Below are 19,994 nucleotides of genomic sequence, written 5' to 3'. Positions count from 1 at the left end.
AAGAAGAATAAATAATAAAAAATTGCATGTTTTACACGTCAATTTTTTGCATGTATTTAGCAGAATAATTTAACGGTTAGACAGCCACCATACGATTTTTTTATTTACATGTTTATGTATGTTGTATTTAGAGGACTGTAAAGACGGGGCTGTATATTTACGATAAATATTTAAAAATTTTCGACTCACCATTTGTGCCCCAGAATAATGCTGCATACATGGAACCACCATTGAATGGTGAAAGATAGATTTAAACAGTATAAATGAACAGGTGTTTTCTTGCCCAAGCATGCCCAAGAAACCTGCAGGTGCAACACTTTGAATTATCACGTGCTACTGCCTCTTTCACCATTCAAAAATTATGTATTTAACTAATTTTCCACTGCTGCTTCTTTCTGGAAAAAAAAGTAAATAAATAATAAATTAACAATGTTATATAAAATTGAACATTAAAATGTTTCCATAAAGTTATATTTTTAAAATACAAAAATTTATATCTTCAAATCAATAACTGATATATAATATTTTTATATTTTTTTCAATTAACATTATATTGGTTTAATTATATATATTTTTAAATCATTCATTTATTCATTCATTCATCTTTTTTTTTTTCAATATTATCAAGTTTACATATAGACACTATGAATAATAAATAAATTATCGATTAAAGTATTACAGAGTTGCTGACGGTTTATTTTATTCATCAAATTATTCTTTCAGATTTTTTTTTTTTCTTTCTGCAAATGTATATCGGTGTATAAGATAATTATATATATATCTTTACATTTTACGTTCAAAAATAACTTATATACATAATAAGTATACGTACATTTGAGTTTAAAATTTCTACTTTTTATACTTTTATTTATAACTTACAATGGCCCATAGCTGAGCTGCGCCATCTTTTCGGTTTCATGATATTTTCATATGGGCCATATAAATATCGTGGCGTGTATTATTTTTTTTGTGTACCATAGTAATTTTTGTTATGGTCAAACGCAAAATTTATTCCATTTATTGAAAATATTATAAAAATTTTTTTTTTTATTGTCAATATCTATATAATTTATTTATTTGTTTGTTTTTTATTTTATTTTTTTAATTTATTAACCTCAACCAGGATTTGAACCCCAAACCTTCCGAACAGAATGCCTACGCGTTATCCGCTGCGCCACAACAACATTTACAAAAGCTAACATTTGTTTGTTTTTCATTAAACATAAGCAAAGACACGCCTGCGCGGTCGGCTAAAAGTGGGTGGTTGACATTTCTGAGTCTGTCATTGCTTTGCTATGGCCCATTGTAATTTAACCATGTTGCTTTGTATTTATCAGTGACACCTATAGGATTTCTAAGAGAATTAAATTTTTACTATGGCACATTGTAAATTTTCAGAGGATCATTTTAATTTTGTCCATGGCCCATTGTAATTTTAACCATGTTGCTTTGTATATATCAGTGACACCTATAGGATTTCTGAGAGAATTAAATTTTACTATGGCATTATTGTAAATTTTCAGAGGATCATTTTAATTTTGTCCACAGCAACAACGTAAAATTTTATGAATAACAGCAAAAAATATATATATATTTTGCTATGGTACAATGTAATTTTTAGGCTGGATTATTTTAACTTTTAAATTTGGCCTTCGTAAAAATTTCTTTATGCATTGTAATTTTTAATCTGAACATAGCAAAAAAAAAACATTATATAAATTGCTATGGTACATTTTAATTTTTCAAGACAAAAATTGTTTTTTTTTGTTAACATAATAGTAAATATTTGAATAGTCAGAAGATAGACCCTCAATGATATGGCGCCATAGCAAAATTTGCTGAAAATTTTTCTCCGTGTACATTTGAGTTTAAAATTTCTACTTTTTATACTTTTATTTATAACTTTTTAAAACATTGATTAACTAAAATAAAACTTACAATAAAAAAAAAGTAATGACTCATTTTAAACATATTAAATTCTTCTATATATAAATGAACGTTTAAATAATATATATAACTTTACAATGGAGAAAAAAAAATTCCAAATCAAGTACAAATAATAATTGTTAAAAATTATTCGAAAAATATACAATTAACTTTTAATTTTTATTTGATTTAATTTGATAATCAAAATAATAATTTATAAATTAAAAAGCTTTGTTAAATAATAGAAATATATAAACATGTATACAATGTGCTACCTGTTAATTATGTAATACGAGATTTGTAATCGACCTGACGGTAATTAAGTTGTCCCCTGTCTCCCAGAAAGAACAGGATAAGCGAGAAAGTGAGGGGTCAAAGAGGGTGTAGATATGGGTCTTTTGTATTATGATACGATGTGCAGAATAATACGAGACAATAAGAGGAACAAAGACAAAACAATTCATGTATATATACATAGAGATTGTTAACAATTCTCTGCATAGGACACACAGTATATGCACGCTATTATAGTAAAGCAATAAAACATGATTGACGCGATGCTTTCATCTGCCCATATCTATATATACTCCATAATTGTATGTTTTTAGTATATAAATATACATAAAATTGTCCACAAATATACGATAATTAATTTTATATCACATTAACCCATCTCATATTTAATTATACGAATTTATTTTCATTGATTTTACATTTTATATTTAGTATTATTAAATTTAAAAAATTCATTTTATTTTTGTTCTTAAAACAATTAACAAGTATAAATATATAAAAATTTTTTTGTTAATATTTTCATAAATATAATTAGCTAATTTTTAAATAAATAAATATTTTTATGTATTCAAATTAACTTTAAATAATTATATAAATTAGTTTTAGATAAATTATAAACTAATTTATCTACAGCTTGATTTTTTTTTTTATAAATATAATTTATAGCTTTGTTGAAATCAGTTTAAAAAATAAAAAAATTAAATCTGATATAATTTGTTAATTGGTTATGAAAAAAGCAATATAATTTTTATGTTAATTATTTTTTAAAATCATTATAAATATGATGATAAAAAAAATATATTCTGTCACAATAAATAATAGCCAAGAGATCATAAAAATATAATATATATATGAAGATCAATACTGTCAGTTTTCTTGGTCCATAAATGTCAATAAGCACCACGATTATATTTATTTTTTTCTTATCTTAATATTACTTTCTTATATAGAAGTAAACGATGAAAGCAACTTGATGTAGATACAATTTTACAACACTGATTCAACGACTTTAAAGTGTTTTGAAAATGGTGTGAGACTTCAAGTGCCTTTTTGATGATTACACACAAACACACACACACACTAAACACATAATTATTTTAAATATATATATATATTTTTATGAGCTTTCTATATATATATAAATAAATATATTCTCATGTCAATAAGTAACGGTATAAATGTAGTTAAAACAAAAAATAATTATCAGCTTCAATTAAAAAAAAAGAAAAAAGTTAATAAAAATAATTTAAAATATTATTAAATTTTAAATTTTATAAAAACCTAATAATACCAAGAAAAGTACGTTATTTTTATATTTAATTTTTTAGTTACGTGATTTATTACATATTTTTTTAAACTATCTTAATATTATATTTATATAAAAGTTTGTCTGATGCTTATTTGCCATATGCTGTTCAAAATCGATTGAAAACTTGAATTTAAATGTAAAAAAAAATAGATAAATAAAAACAATAAAGTAAACAAGTGGAATGAAAAAATAAAAAAATTAAATAAGGCTAAATTATAATGCAATAATACCAGACCGTCACCCTTCTGTTGAAAAAAATTTTAAATATACGTATAGAGTTTATTTATGCGTTTTCACTTGTACCCCAAATTTTATTTATTTTTAAGACAGTAATTAATGTTACGGTATTATAACGTAACAAATGATATTTTTTTGAGGCATCTTAAATTTTATAAAAGTATTTTGTTATTGTTTTTTATTATATATATATGTAAGTATATAATAGCATTACATTTTTTCTGACAAGATTATGAGACAGACCACACGCGTAATGACGTCATATCCTGCGCGGGATTTAATACAAAACTCATGTGTGTGTGTTTGTGTTACATCCTAAACACTGTCTATGTTAATAGCCATCACTTCCACTTCCACTTCCATATTTTTTATTTCCTTTTTTCTTTCCTTTACTATTTTGTTATTTTTTAATTTTTAATTCATTAATTTAATAGCTTTTTCTATTTTACAAAAATACACTATATTTCTTTTGAAATATAATAATTTTTAGTTTTTTTTATTTTCAATTTAATGCCTCAGGATATTTTGCAAGGTGCTGTTCATATAGGACAGTTTGGTTTATTATTTTTTGAAATATATTTTTTACAGGTGAAGAAATGACCTTCTTGATTCTTGGAATTTAATTAAGAATATAATTTTTTTTTTTTTTCGCTATTCGTTTTTACTTTTTTCTCAACGAATGATCTTTTATTTTCTAGTTTTTATTAGTTTTTTTTATTCATTTTTTAATGTTTACATTTGGGTTAGGTAAATGATCGAAAAATCAAAAGAGTTTAAAAGCACCATCTGCTAGTTTTTTTTTTTTTTATGTATGTGTATTTTCAATTTTATATTTTTTAAATGTCGTGTTTGGTATCGTAAAAAAATATGTTTAAGATTGCATGACAAGGCTTCTCATCTATATAGATATACCCGTATCTCGTCTTGCGTTACGATGATGAGATTCAAGGGGCAGGTATAGTATTTTTTATAAAATTAATTTTAAAGGTATATATGTGTGTATGGTAAATATATCAATGTATATTTTTTTAAGGCAAGATGATATTCAAGTGCGGGTACCCCGATCAGACTATTTCATCAGTTTTATATTTATTTTTTATTTTTTATTTTTTACGATATGTTAATGATTCAGCATATAATTATTTATCAAGAATTATCGGAATTTTTATTGAATTACATAATTTTATTAAGATTGAATTGCTCATAAATAATTATTAATTACATAAGTTGCAATGACTCACAGCTGGTATGATTCGAGATAGCACATATCGCAAATTATTAAGGCGAAAATAAAAAAAAATAAAATTTTAATTCAAAATTCATTTTTTTCATTTGCAAATACACTTTTTTATCTAATTTTTTTTTTATTTTTTCAATTGACTTTTTTCTACATTTACCAATACATTTTTGACTCAATTATTTTACGAACGAAATAAATAAAAAAATAATAGAAAGAGGCAAACAGAAAGAAATTCATATGAGAGTAAGTGAAAGAAAAACAATGATCAATCAAATGTCCAGAAGACCGATGATGTTTGTCCTTTTTATATATACGAGCACATTGGCGCGCTACGCGCGCCTGTATCTATACCTTCTAAAAGGTTCATTGTTCATTGATTTTATAAACACAAGTATTATCATAAAAAAAAAAAAAGAATGAATAAATTGACGAAAAATTTTTTTAATTTATTTATTTACACATAAATCACACATAATTCACACGTAATTTTTAGTCTAATAACATCAAGATTGAATGTTTACTGAAAAAGTTGTGCTACCTTAATGTGTCAATTTTAAAAAAAAATATTTAAAAAAATTTTGTTTTTGAATTATTTCTTCACACATAAAAAACACATAATTCGCACAAAATTTTGAGCCCAATTGCATTAAGATCCGATGATTATTAAAAAAGTTGTGCTAGCTTAATATGTCAATTTTTAAAAAAAATGTAAAAAATAAATAAAAAAATTTTCTTTCAAATTTATTTCTTCACACATAAAAAACACATAATTTGCACAAAATTTTAAGCCCAATTGCATCGAGATTCGATGATTATTAAAAAAGTTGTGCTAGCTCAATATTTGAATTTTTTAAAAAAATGTAAAAAAATGTAAAAAATAAAAAAAAAATTTTCTTTCAAATTTATTTCTTTACACATAAAAAACACATAATTCGCACAAAATTTTAAGCCCAATTGCATCGATATCCGATGATTATTAAAAAAGTTGTGCTAGCTTAATATGTCAATTTCTAAAAAAAATATAGAAAATATTTAAAAAAATTTTCTTTCAAATTTATTTCTTCACACATAAAAAACACATAATTCGCACAAAATTTCAAGCCCAATTGCATCGAGATCCGATGATTACTGAGAAAGTTGTGCTAGCTTAATATTTGAATTTTTTAGAAAAATGTAAAAAATAAAAAAAAAATTTTCTTTCAAATTTATTTTTTCACACATAAAAAACACATAATTCGCACAAAATTTTAAGCCCAATTGCATCGAGATCCGATGATTATTAAAAAAGTTGTGCTAGCTTAATATGTCAATTTTAAAAAAAAAAATATAAAAAATATCAAAAAAAATTTTGTTTACTCTATAAAAAAATAATAGAAAAAGGCAAACAGAAAGAAATTTGTATGAAAGTAAGTGAGAAAAAAACAATGACCAATCAAATGTCCGAAAGACCGATGATGTTTGTCCTTTTTATATATTAGGAAAGGAATTAATTAATATCAATAAAAATCCAATGTTAAATTTTTATTTTAAATAATTATTAATTGTTTTATCGTTTATAATTTACTGATAAATATATGGTTCATCAAAAAAAAAAAAAAAAAAAAAAGGTATTGTTTAATTTATTAGTCATTAAAATGTATGTCTATATTTAATTTTACTGACAACAACGACAACGTCGCTTGCGGCCTCATTTTCATCAACATAACAATAATGATTTGAAGGAGCAATATACTTACAAATGTGTCTGTCGGCGTGCAATGACTCACATATTTATAAGTGACTCAGTGAAGGGGTTGGCGTGTGTGCAATTGCCAAACTCCTGGACATATGCATGCCTGTGGTCGATTCATCTTACACACAAACACACACAAATAAACATATAGCACTTTTTTCTATTTTATTTATGCATGTTTATACTATAGTTTGCATGTATATAGTTTTTCACATTTAATATACATATATTGATATACACAATTTATCATAAATACGTTTATTTAGGTCAATCGATGAATAATAAAATTAAGAACTTTCATATGAGTCATCAACTCATTTCCTATATTTATATTTAATATATTTTAATAAAACAACAACCTTGAACTCTCATCTACATGACACATGAATATTTCCTTAATTTTTTTCATTTAAATTCATTTATAATTTAATTTCAAACTCAATGTATATAACTTTAATTTAATTTATTAGAAATTATTTAGATAAAGTTTGTCTTAATTTTTTTGAATAAATAAAAATATTTATAGTATTTTTTTTTGATAAATTGATTGCAAATATTATGTCATCATTCTAAAACGGGTGTATTAATAAATATAATTTTAAACCCTTTCAGTTTACCGACAAAATATAATGCAAGTATTTATTCAAAACACGTGGTCTATAGTTCACAATCTACAACACCATAAACATGTCAGATTAGTATGTAAGCAAATCACATACATGCATATATTGTTGTTCAATTTAATACCACTAAACTTTTAAGCCAAACGTATACATAAAATCTCACCTATTTTTTTTTTTTTTTTTTTACTTTTCTGTTTTGTACTTTATTATTATTAATTTATTGTTTTAATTTATATATGAATATTATCTTGAAGTAAAGGTCTTTTTGCTAGCTCCCTGTGAAACTTTAACGGTAAATATTTTTGAAATAAAAAAAATACACACACAGTAGTACATAGTGAGAAATACTAATAGTCAACATTATTATTCATATCAAGAACACTGTGTTGTGTAAAAAAATAAATAAATAAAAATAATTATATACAGATATATTCGTGCTACTCATCAGATATTTTCCAATTGTCATATACAATTTAATTTTAAAAAAAAATTTAAAGTAAAACCACATCCGTTAAAATTTCATTCACGGAATTTAAAAAAAAATTTTTTTTTTTTTGTTGTTTTATATTATCATTGTTGTTGTTATTATTATTACTTTATTTTATTATTTTTTTATTAAAAAAAATTCAATTTCCTTGAAATAAAAAAAATAAATAAATAATATCCTCATTTATTTTTACTTTCTTGGGGTACAAGATTTTAATTCTATTCACGTTGAATTTACAGTTCCATCAACAGTAATTTATTTTTTTTAAAAAAACCACCATGCAGGATTAGAAATAATTTTTTTTTATTTTGGATTTTCTTTTTTATCTGTATAAAAAAAAATAAAATTTAGGAATCGCATTTTCTTTGATGGCTCATTCAAGTGCAAAAGAGTGAAAAATTCACAAAGTACCTATGATACTGTACGTGTGTATGTAAAGAAAAAAAAAAAATAGATATATATCTATAGATATACTCGTGCATTTATCTGTGGAAAATCTCAACCCATTTTCCATATACATTCACAAAAGTTTTGCAAACGCCCGCGTATTTTACCTCAAACGCAAATCTACTGGATTAAGTATTCCAGAAAATTCCACAAGCTAAATGTGGAGTGTGCAATTTTTTTTTTTTTTTTTTTACTTAAATATATAGTTATATACCAAGATATATTATTGAATCGAAAAGTCAAGATAATTTAAGTTTCGTAAATCTTAAAACGACCTTGATTCAATTTAAAATGAAAAAAAATTCAAATTTTATTTTCTTTTTTATTATATACTTATGATTTTCATTATTTTATTTTTTTTTTTTATTAAACTTTAAATAAATTGATATTGAAATTTCAAAGAAAAAACATATACATTTATGAAATGAAAAATATCTATTTTAAAATATTTAAAAATTGAAAAATTATTATTATTTATAAAAAATAGGAAATAAAAATTATTGATTATTTAATTTATATAATTTAATTTGAAAAAAGCAATAATAATAATAATAATAATAATTTACATGATAGTTATCACTCAACGTGAATAATAAAAATTAAAAAAAATAAAATTTGTAAATTCAAGGTACTAATGAATTTTACGTTTCATCCTTGTCAAGAAACATCAACGAGCAAAGTGATAGGTAAGTAAAAAAGGATGGTTGCATGAGCTGTAAAGAGGAACATTATAAAATAAAAAAAAAACCTTCAGGCATTATCGTTCCTGAATGCAAAACGTGTAGCCCGCGCGCGTGGGTCATCTGACACCGTGTGGTGGTTCCTGGGTGTTCCTTCATAATGTTTAAAAAAAAATTATAATAAAAACAAAAAAAATTTGTTACTTTTTTTCAATAACAACAACTCGTTACTTTGTATTTTATTTTATTCATCTTTTCTCATTCAAATTTTAACAGCGCAAAAGTAAAAAAGCTCTTTTTTTTTTTTGTTTTGACATCAAACAAATTTTTTTTAGAAAAAAAGTTTTTTATATTTAAATTAAAAAATAAAATAAAAATTTAATTTCTAATAATTAAAGTGCAATATAATTGAGAAATTAAGTAATTTAAAATTATGAATTTTTAAATATAACCCTGAAAACACTCAGACATCTTCTTTAATATGAAAAAAAAAAAATTTTTAAACTTTCCCAAAAATATACAAGAAAACTACTCGCAACTCATTGAATTTTTGTAAAATCAATAAAAAAAAAAACCTCCCCAACATATTTGTTAACCAATAACTAATTAATAAATTCATAATAAACAAAATTTTAAATGTAAAAAAAAAAAAAAAAAAACATTCAATATACAAATTGAATTTTTAAAATTTTTCAAACATTTATTCGATAAAAACATATTTTTTTTTTCATTCTATTGATATATAAAATGTAAAAGGGTGCTCATTGATACGAGTTTAGAAATTTTATTTGAACTAGCAATGTATACAGGCACGTGGAAAAGAATTCCAGAGTACGAGAATGAAAAAGGTAACTTGGATGAGTGTATGTATAATGAAAATAAAAAAAAAATAGAAAAAACTGCAAATTCGCGTGCACTGGGAATATTTTATATGTCCAGATATATGTGTACACACAAATATATATATGTATTCAGAATTATACCTTTTGGTTGTGCGGTGTTGTGTGTGAGGTATACACGAAAAAATTAAGGGATGAGGTAAATGTATATAGAAAGGTGAACGACAGAGGGTAGTCGACCTCGGCTAGACATTTTACTAACGCATAAAAAAATTAAATAAATCCATAAATAAATCATGATATATTATCAATGATAACAAATTCTGTTATTTTGAAGGTGTTGTTTTATTTATTTGTATATAATTTTCTCACTTTGGTATATTTAATCATTTTTTTTTTTTTATTTTCATAGTAGTTTGACGAGAAAATAATAAGTCTTTGGTTGATTCTTTACACTTCAAATATCTTTGATGGTATTTTTTTTTTCCTCGAGTTTTTCATCTTGCATGAATGTTTTATGTGTCCTGGATATTTTAAATTTATTTTAATATACAAAATGCAACCAGCAAAACACACACACATGTATACTGGACCCAAAAAACGACTATTTTTCACGTGGCTATATACAGAATATTTTTAAAGATCATTTTTCACGTGATACCGCACTGAAAGAAACCAAGTCAACCCTCGTTTTTATTCATTTTTTTTTTTCTTTTTATTCTTACAGAATCCTGAATCATTTGTGTCTCTCAATTTCTATCTCACTCAATCGCTTCCAAGATCTCTCGAATAAATGAAAAATAAATAAAATTTTTTAAAAAGCAAAAGGGTAAGATGGACCGGTGAATGGCCTCTATCGTATTCTTTTCATCTTCTCATTCTTTCTCATTCACAAACCTCCATCATATATATATTTTTTTTTTTTATTTCAAGTGTCCTGTGCCAATGCACACATTGAACCCAGAAAAAAATCCTCTAAAATCCTGAAGATATAATAAAGAAAATAAAAATAGAAAAAAAAAAAACATTTCTAAAGCCTTCTGTGGCCTTGAAATCAATTTGGTAAATAATGTTTTTTTTTTCTACAAATAATAATAATAATATGTCTATTTTTTTAAGGATTAAATTATTCATTTTCTGTTGGTCTGTCTTGAAAATTTTTCTTTCTAATGTTCATTGCTTTTAAAATTTGATAAATAAGTTAAAGAAAATGTTAAATTTGTTTTTTTTCGAAATTTCGATTAGACAATTTACAGAATATAAAAGGTCATTGATTCCAGTTTATTTTTGTGAATGCACATACAGATGACACTGGAGAATAATTTATTGAATAACATATGTCTGATTGATGAAATGATAAATGAAAAAAAAAAATATCTCAAGATGGCAGCATCAAGGTGAGATGATGTATATTTTTTATATTTTTTAAATATATAAATGATTAAAGGTACTATGATTCTACAAATGGATGATTAAATCAATCAAAAAAACACCTTGTTACATTGCTCAGTATGGCATCAAAGTATTGACGAATCATCAGAGACACATGTCTCGAATATATCAAGATACTGGATTACACCAGTGTGATACAATTGTACATTCTCCTTGTATTTTAATACAACACACAATATATTCTCAATATAAATTTGAACATCAAATTCCATTTAACTGATTCTACATACTCAACATTGATTAATTTTCTTCAAAGCTTTGACACATTCCAATTTCATTGTCAATTATATATCACGATTAACAATAGAAAATTTAATTTTACTAATCCCACCAAAACAAATTAATCAATCGAACAATAAAACAAAAATTAAATTAATATATTTAATTTATTTTTTTTCATGAATTTTTTTAAAGGTATTTTATATATATTGCAAAAATGCTCGAGTTGAAAGAACGCCAGGCTATTTTAGATGCAGGAAAATAATGATTCGCGTTATGTATGTATCGGGGCGACCCATCTTCGTCCTTTACATACGATTTTGTCGAGGATGGTCGACCGAGCGTGTTCTCAGCGTGAAAGCAACGTGTTCTACCCTTCACCCCAACCATTTTTTATATTTTTTTTATTTTTTTTTTTTACTATATATCCCTCGTGTGTCTCCACTTCTGTTATATATACTTTTGAATTGCGCTTGGTTGACTCAGGTTCTCATTTTAATGGTCTTCTTCATTTCGTTTCTTTTCTTTCATTTTTTTATCTTTAAAAAAATATTTTCTTTTCTCTCTTATATGTTTATATTTATTTTTATCATTTTTTTAAAATTATTATTATTTTTTTTTCCTAATCTTTGATTATTTTCTGTCAATTGTTTATTTTTAATCTTCATCTATATATACCGTAAAAAAATAGCGTTAAATTCCTGATGATGAGTCACAACACGCGATATTTGTACTTGTATTAAAATATATATTAAAATAGGTCATCTGATGAAAGAGCATGTATGTAAAGGTATACAATACAAAACAGAGTAGGGTGATGATATCAAACTCGTCTCTTTCCGCACGTATCAAAATATAATAATATTTCTGAGTCATGATTAAAATTGAAATAATCATAAAATGAAACTAAAATATTTATTAAAATTTAAATTATCAAGTTATTTTTATAATAATAATAATAATAATTTACATAAATAATTTTTATGTTTTTTTTTCTTGTTTCATTGCAGATTTTAATTTCTTTCATAATTTTTATTGTATATTTATATATAATAACAATTTAAATAAATAAATATTGAAATTGAAAAAATAAAATAAAATATTTCAATTCATTATAGGAGAATAATTTTAAAATATCAATTGGATTTGATATATATCTTAAAGTTATAAAGCAAGTTTTTATTTGTTACCAGGCAAAGATCGGAAATCCGGGCAAAATAATATGTATATATATAAAAACATATAAATACATATAAAATTGAGACTATTTTGTTGCAAGTGGGAGTGGTATAATTAAAGGTAATACCTTAAAATGACTTCCGCAGGTAATTCAAGGGTCTTTAAAAAATTCGTGGTAGGGCCCACTTGGTTCCCAGAAACAAGTTCAATTTCATTGTATGCACATCATGTCATGAATTTTGTCTGTATATATATAGTGTTGCTTTCTTAACAATATCGCGGATGTGAAAAATTCAAAAAAATTTCAACGAAACGAGACGTGGGGCCAAAATTGTCACGCTTGTTGACGATACGGTATATGTCTGTAATTTTGCATTAATTTTCACGCATTCGTCTCGTCATGCCCATTTTTTTTTTTTTTTTTTTTTTTATTATTTTTATCTTAATTATTTTTTATTTGCTTTTATTTTATTTTTTTTTTGTTTTTATGCGTACTCAAGTCGTTTCGTCGAGACATGCATCACGTGAGTTGAAAAAGACTTGACACTTCCGTTTGTTTAACACACAATTTAAAATTTATTTTGCGTAAATATCAGTGATATTATAAAATTTTTATATTTACAAGAATCTTATCAAATTATTCATGTAACTTTTATGATAATTCATTCTGTAATTTTTTTAAAAAACCTTATTTTTAAGCCAAAAAAACATCGAGGCAAAAAAAAAACTAAAGTATCGACTTTTTTGTTCAATTCAAATTTATATTATTATTTTTTCTTTTTATCTCAACGTTGCATATAAAAAGTAAAATAATAATAATAATGATTATTTATTATTTTTAAATAATAATGATAACAATAGTGGCACTTATTGTGAAATGCTTCAGATGTAATATGTGGTGATTCAAAATTAAATAGTTCACTTTGACATGATTGAATCAATATCACCGCCTTTGATATAATTTAATTAATCAAATGCCATTCTGATTAAATATTTAGCATGGAATCTATAATTAATACTGATCAATTTCAGTCAACTATATACATACTTTTATCAAATATTTCCAAATAATAATATCAAAGTTTTATCAAAGTTCATTTTTCAACGTGAATTATTTTCCAGCTAACTATATAAATCATTAACTTGTTCTTTACAACTCGATATAATATTAATTATCTTTCAACAAAAAAATAAATAAAATAAAAATACATAAAGTATTTTCATGCAGCAAATTTATTTTTAATATTATAAACAAAAGTAAAAAAAATAAATAAGAAAAGCTTAAATTTTAATATTTATATTAAATATTACGAAATTAATATAAAAATAAATTATTAAAAGATTAAAATATTTAAAAAATTAATTCATTTTTAAATATAATCCAAATACCCGTTTTAAAAAAAAAAAATTTAATTTACAATGTTAATTTAATAACTACTGATTTCACTAAAATGACAAGTCAAAAAAATTTAAAAAAAAATTGATTTAAAGCCGATTTTATATCAATAATACCATAACGGTTTTAAAAAATAGTTATAGATTAAAATTTACCACACCTATTTAAATATGATCAATTTGACGAGGATCTTTTAAGCATCCACGTTTCCAAAATTAACATTGCAGATAAGCCAACACAGTTGAGCGTTTGCATACTAAAATAATTACAGTTAATTTATGAATGTTGCATGTGTATTGCACCGAGATTTTTACTTTTTTATTTTATGTGTTTATTTTATTTTTTAAGTTTTGTGTTTTTGCAATTAGATTACGATCAGTTGTTCGTATATATACATGAAGGCAATGTATAGAAGGATGAGAACATTGGTGGACGTTAAAAAAATAAAATAAAAAAACAACAAGTTGTAGGGTTTTCGAGTGTAAAAAAAATGAGAAGCGGGAAAAAGGACAAGAGGGAGTCAAAGAGGAACGACATACACGCTGAAGCATATCTACGTCAATCAGTAAAATATTTCGATGCGCTACTGTGACCCCGTAAAAATTATGTACAGTACATCAACGAACTCGGGTTAAGTGTACCGTTTCGCCGTAAATGCGCAATGCACTTCCGATTTTATTGTTAAAGAACTTTCGAGGCAAAAAAAAAATGTATTGGTATATTATATAGATAAAATTTAAACAAATAATAAAAAAAAATAATAATTTATATGCAAATATAATAATTATTTATGAAAAATAAGATTGAGATAAGAAAAAAAATATATTTAAATAAAATTATCTTTTTTTTTAAATATAGATCATTGTTCTATTTATTATTAAAAATGTGTTTGATATTTTCTGATGATAGTCGCACGCGATGATGTGTGCACTTAATTTTCATTGAACAAAAAAAAAATGCCATGAAAAAGTTGATATTTCATGTTCAATTTTACTCTGGATCAAAAAAATATTAAAAATTATTAGTTCCTTTTTTTTTTTCATTGTTATTTATAAACCTACTCAATGGTACTCTTCATTGCTCACCTGACAAACAACTGTATACCGTTTTTATTATGCTTTTTTGTGTTTTTTATTTTTTCGATTTATTCGCAAGCCAGACTCGACTTCCTGATACAACATAATTCACAAATTTTGCGGTACCGAATTCATGCATACTACTGTATATGCATCTTTTAAATACACCAATGAAAATTATTTATTCTTTGTAAAGAAATTTACACACGTTTACGTAACGGAAGTTGTTCACGAAACTACAATCAAAAATTAACGATGAAAAAAAATAAAAAAAAAACAAGAAAAAACCTTTGATGAATTTATGTGACTGTTGTATTATACTAAATGTGAAAAATTCTTATTGTTTGATATTTCATTTCATTGTTGAAAGCTACAAGAAAATTGATGAGTTTTTTCTATGAAATTATTTTGTTTTATTTCAAGATTGATTGTTTTATTTGTAAAGTAATTTATTTTTATGATTCATAATTAACAAGAAAATTAATGGACGAATGTAATTCTATTTTAAATGATGACTGTCTATTCAATTGCTAAATAAAGTCATACACAAACAGAGTACCTCATTCAAACAGAATATATATTTTTATCAGCTAACACAGTTGTAGCTCATTTTGAACAAGCCAAAGTTCAATAAAGCAAATATCCTCTGAGGATAGCCATCACCAGCAAGACAATCATCTTCACTTGTTGATGACAAGTAATTTTCAATCCTCAAGAATTTATTATTATTGAGAAATCAAAAGATAATTAACATAAAGCAGCTGACCATTTCTATTGATGCCAAAAACATTTACAAACTTGTCAAAGTTTATAAAACATTTCATCGTTTTAATAATGTAAATAAGTAAATTTGTAATGTTAATTTATCATTGTCAAGTAGTCCAGGTTGCAGGTGTCATAAAAACAATTTCAAAAAAATTTATTTACAACAATAATGTGGGCTGGGTACTTTACAGGATCCACCGATAAATTTTGTTGACAAGCTACGTCAACAGGATGTCCCATATCATCAACATCTGGTTGTACTTTCATTCGTTGGCCTTATTTTTTTTTAATATTGAAAAGTGACGAATATTTTTGTTGATGAAGGCTTATCACATAAATTCTTCTTTGCATTATTATCTTCTTGTTTAATAAATAAGTCGATTTGTCTGATCCAAGGGTTGGTACTATTTTTTTATGAGCATCTTGTGGTTCTTAATATTTTATCTTGTTTTTTCCTCAGCATTATTTTTTCATTTTAATTAATTTTCCAGTTTTTTCTTCTTTCACAAATTATAAATTTATCAAATTACGCGTTTTAATTATTTATCTTTAAATCAACGCAACGCACCGTTTAATAATCGGCTTTGATAATTCAATCATAACGCAAGATAATAGAATTTTAATTTTCTATTTTTGTATTTCTTTAAATGCAATGCATTATTAACAAAACCATCCACACAATTCATTTTGATCTTTCCATTATTGTGGTTAATTTTTTTTGATGGTTTAGTTGAATCAAAATTTACTATGAAATACCTTCAATCATATTTTCATAAATATTTACTGATTGAAAGGATTTCATAATAAAATTATCAAATGGTTTGATTGATTTCCAAACCATTTGCTGAAGAAAAAACTAATACCAACATACCTTGCATCACCATCACCATTAGCATCTTTTGCTTTTTTCTTAATCATCATGACTAAACAGCCAATTAATTGTTAAAATGATTCTTTACATCGTGATCTCTTTATCAGCACACCACAAATACTTTGGCCACTTTAATCTCACTACATTCACTGTAACAAAAAAAAAGTAAACGAAATTATTAAAACATTGAATGAACAATCAACTTTGTTGGATAAATTCAATCAACAATTTAGATGAATATTATTTAACTTAAAAAAACAACTGTAAAAACTTACTGTATTTCGACACAACCCTGTATTGTCATCTTGGTTTTAACAGTAATTGTTTCATGAATTATTAGGACATACTAATCAAGCCAAAGCTTAATTGATATTCAGTTGTTTGATCAGCTTTGAACTATCGAATACCTGTAATTTTTTTCACCAAATTATTCCAACAAATTGTCGAATAAATAAGAAACAATTTAATATTAAAAAATAAATTTACTTACCACGATTCTTTGTCCATTAGCATCAATACATTTGGTACTTGTTTTACCATATTTTGCAAATAATTTTTGGCTGCTCTTCTTGGAGTCTATAAACATTCAAAAAAAAAATATTTTATTAAAATTATTGTGGATAATATATATTGAATTATTTATTACATGTCAATCAACTGAACCTCGACAAGTTAATTTTATTGTTATTTAATGTTAATTTATTGATATTGATATATTTTAATATTTATTTATTGTAAAATATGATCAATTTATTCACTTGTCTAGAATATCAAGCAAACCTCAAATAGGTAATTAATTTTTTTTTTCTTGTCTTTTGATTTATTTATGTTTTATTTACAATAATTCTATCATTGTTTTGTACACAAACTAAATAATAATAATATTCAACGTACCTGTCCGCCATTTTGTTCATGATTCACCGGCTTTTTTTTCTTTGTCTGACCGCCACCAACAATATGCATTTTTATGCAAAAATAATAAACTTTGACTCAAAATTTATCACTCAATACATTCACGGAGACTTAACAAAGCAATTTAATATAAAAAAATGACTAATTAACTCAATTAAACAATTAAATTCAATGATTTAATGACCGCTTTAAGAGCAATACGTCATCACTTTTATTTATTTATTTTACAATTGAAAGTATATAATTTCACAAGAGTCATCATCAAAAATTTAAAACAATTAAAAACATCAACAGCGCTACGAGTGGTGAAAATATTAAATACTCATTTTGCCGACAGATAACAATCAATATTCCTACCACTAGTGGCGCTGCTTACATTTTCCAATTTATTATTATTGTTTATTATTATTGTTATTATTTTTTAGAAAATTTATTGTGACAATACTTGTGCTACATATACAATAACATTCATGCGTCACTATTATTAATTTTGTATTATATTATTATTATTATATTTAAGATTTATTGTGAAAGAGGTCGTAACAATAAATTTGCCACGCGTCAATAACACGTATTATTATTTATTAAAATAAAAAAATAGTAAGAAATTGAGTGTTATTATTAGGAAAATAATATTTATTTAAATATTAAAAATGTCGGTGGTTGCTGTTGTTGGAAAATTTTGGCAAGAGTATGCTAAAAATACTGGAAAAAAGCTGAAAATTATTGATGCTTATTTGCTGTATATATTTTTGACCGGTGTCATTCAATTTGCTTATTGTTGCTTGGTTGGAACTTTTCCTTTCAATAGTTTTCTCAGTGGATTTATTTCATGTGTATCATGTTTTATTTTGGCTGGTAATTATAAACATTTTTTATACTCATTATTAAATGATAAATTATTTAATTCAACTGCTCTTTTTTTATCAGCTGAAATTAACCTACAAATTTTGTGTATTATTATTTGGAGTAATATTAATTATTTATATTTTTATGTTACAGTTTGCCTTCGATTACAAGTTAATCCACAAAACAAAAATCAATTCAATGGAATAAGCCCAGAACGTGGATTTGCTGATTTTATTTTTGCTCATATTATTCTTCATCTTGTCGTCATGAATTTCATTGGTTAATAATATATACAAAATTTTATTTAATGTTTTGTTTAAAAAATACTTTTCAATTTTTTATATAATGGTGAAACAAATTATACAATAAATTAAATATTCAAAATGATTGTTATTCTTCTTTTTTTCTTGATTAAAAATATGAAATTGTCTTTTAAATTTTCAATAGTTAACTTACCTTGGTTTTTTTTTTCTTGATTCATTATTTATAAATTGTACTGAAAAAAAAATTTGTAGAATATCAACTTGATGCATTCCGACAATATTATAATTATATGAAAAAACAATAATTGTATTGTAAAAATATGAAGAATTAAACAAAATATTTAAAAAGTCTGATGATAAATTAATATTAAATAAAAATAATTTAAAAACCAATTTATTGAAATTAAATTCTTGTTTAAAAAACATCATATCAAAAATTTAATTTTTTAAATATTAGAATTTAATTATTTACGTTATTTTTCAACGTAAAAAAATTGCAAACCACTTTTACTCACAACCCCAGTGAACAAGTGCATGTTGAGAAAAATTTTTATTCATAAAAAATTAAAATTTCATTATTCATGTTTTTTTTTTCAACCTAAACACAAAAAAAAAAAAAAAAAAAAAAAATTATATTAATGCATTTAAAACAATAAATAAATTTATGTAATTAAAAATTCACTTTTGTTTTTTTTATTTTGGTTTCACTTTCACACAGTACATTCCCATTCAAGAAACTTGGAAAAAACAAAAAAAAACAAAACCAATTCACTCGATAAATGACAAAACTTTTTAATTCTACATTATTGATAAAAGTAACATAATATTAATTTTAAATTCAATGTGCAAATTTCGTTTATATCACAAGCAATCTAAAAAAAAAAAACTTATATTTCTTTAAAATATGATTAATACTTGATAATGATCAAAAATGAATAACTCCTTAATTAATACAAGAACATATTGAATATTAAAAATCAATATTAATCATATTACATTTGTCATTCTTAAATTTCACGAGGACAATTTGAATCATCTTATTCTTTTTTTTTTCAAATACAAAAAAGAAAAATCCAATACGAGTTATCAGACTTTTGTTTAATCATGTACTTGTATCATATTTTTTTTTTTTAATAATTAAAAATTATAATATTATAAATAAAAGTACAAGTAGCCTGATATTAAATAACACGTTTAA

The 19,994-nt window shown here is 23.9% G+C and overlaps 1 protein-coding gene and 1 long non-coding RNA gene across 3 annotated transcripts; one reads left to right on the top strand and one right to left on the bottom strand.

Moving 5' to 3' along the window:
• Positions 1-195: 195 nt before the first annotated feature.
• LOC122861136 lies at positions 196-17,894 on the bottom strand. Of its 2 annotated transcripts, XR_006374468.1 has the most exons (5): positions 17,667-17,894; positions 17,263-17,348; positions 17,048-17,179; positions 16,773-16,921; positions 196-395 (listed from the first exon to the last, which is right to left on the bottom strand). It is a non-coding gene; the product is annotated as an uncharacterized LOC122861136 (long non-coding RNA). The 2 variants fall into 2 exon arrangements; XR_006374467.1 differs by lacking the exon at positions 196-395 and having other exon boundaries at positions 13,405-16,921.
• A 332-nt stretch (positions 17,895-18,226) lies between these two features.
• Positions 18,227-18,908, top strand: LOC122861135 (dolichyl-diphosphooligosaccharide--protein glycosyltransferase subunit DAD1). Its single transcript, XM_044165334.1, has 2 exons — positions 18,227-18,542; positions 18,687-18,908. Exons 1-2 carry the CDS (start codon positions 18,338-18,340, stop codon positions 18,815-18,817), a joined length of 336 nt encoding a protein of 111 aa, XP_044021269.1. The 5' UTR covers positions 18,227-18,337; the 3' UTR covers positions 18,818-18,908.
• Positions 18,909-19,994: the final 1,086 nt, after the last annotated feature.

Source organism: Aphidius gifuensis, linkage group LG1 (assembly GCF_014905175.1).
Source record: "Aphidius gifuensis isolate YNYX2018 linkage group LG1, ASM1490517v1, whole genome shotgun sequence".
In the NCBI taxonomy this organism is placed as follows: domain Eukaryota; kingdom Metazoa; phylum Arthropoda; class Insecta; order Hymenoptera; family Braconidae; genus Aphidius; species Aphidius gifuensis.
This window is presented reverse-complemented; position numbering and strand designations above follow the sequence as displayed.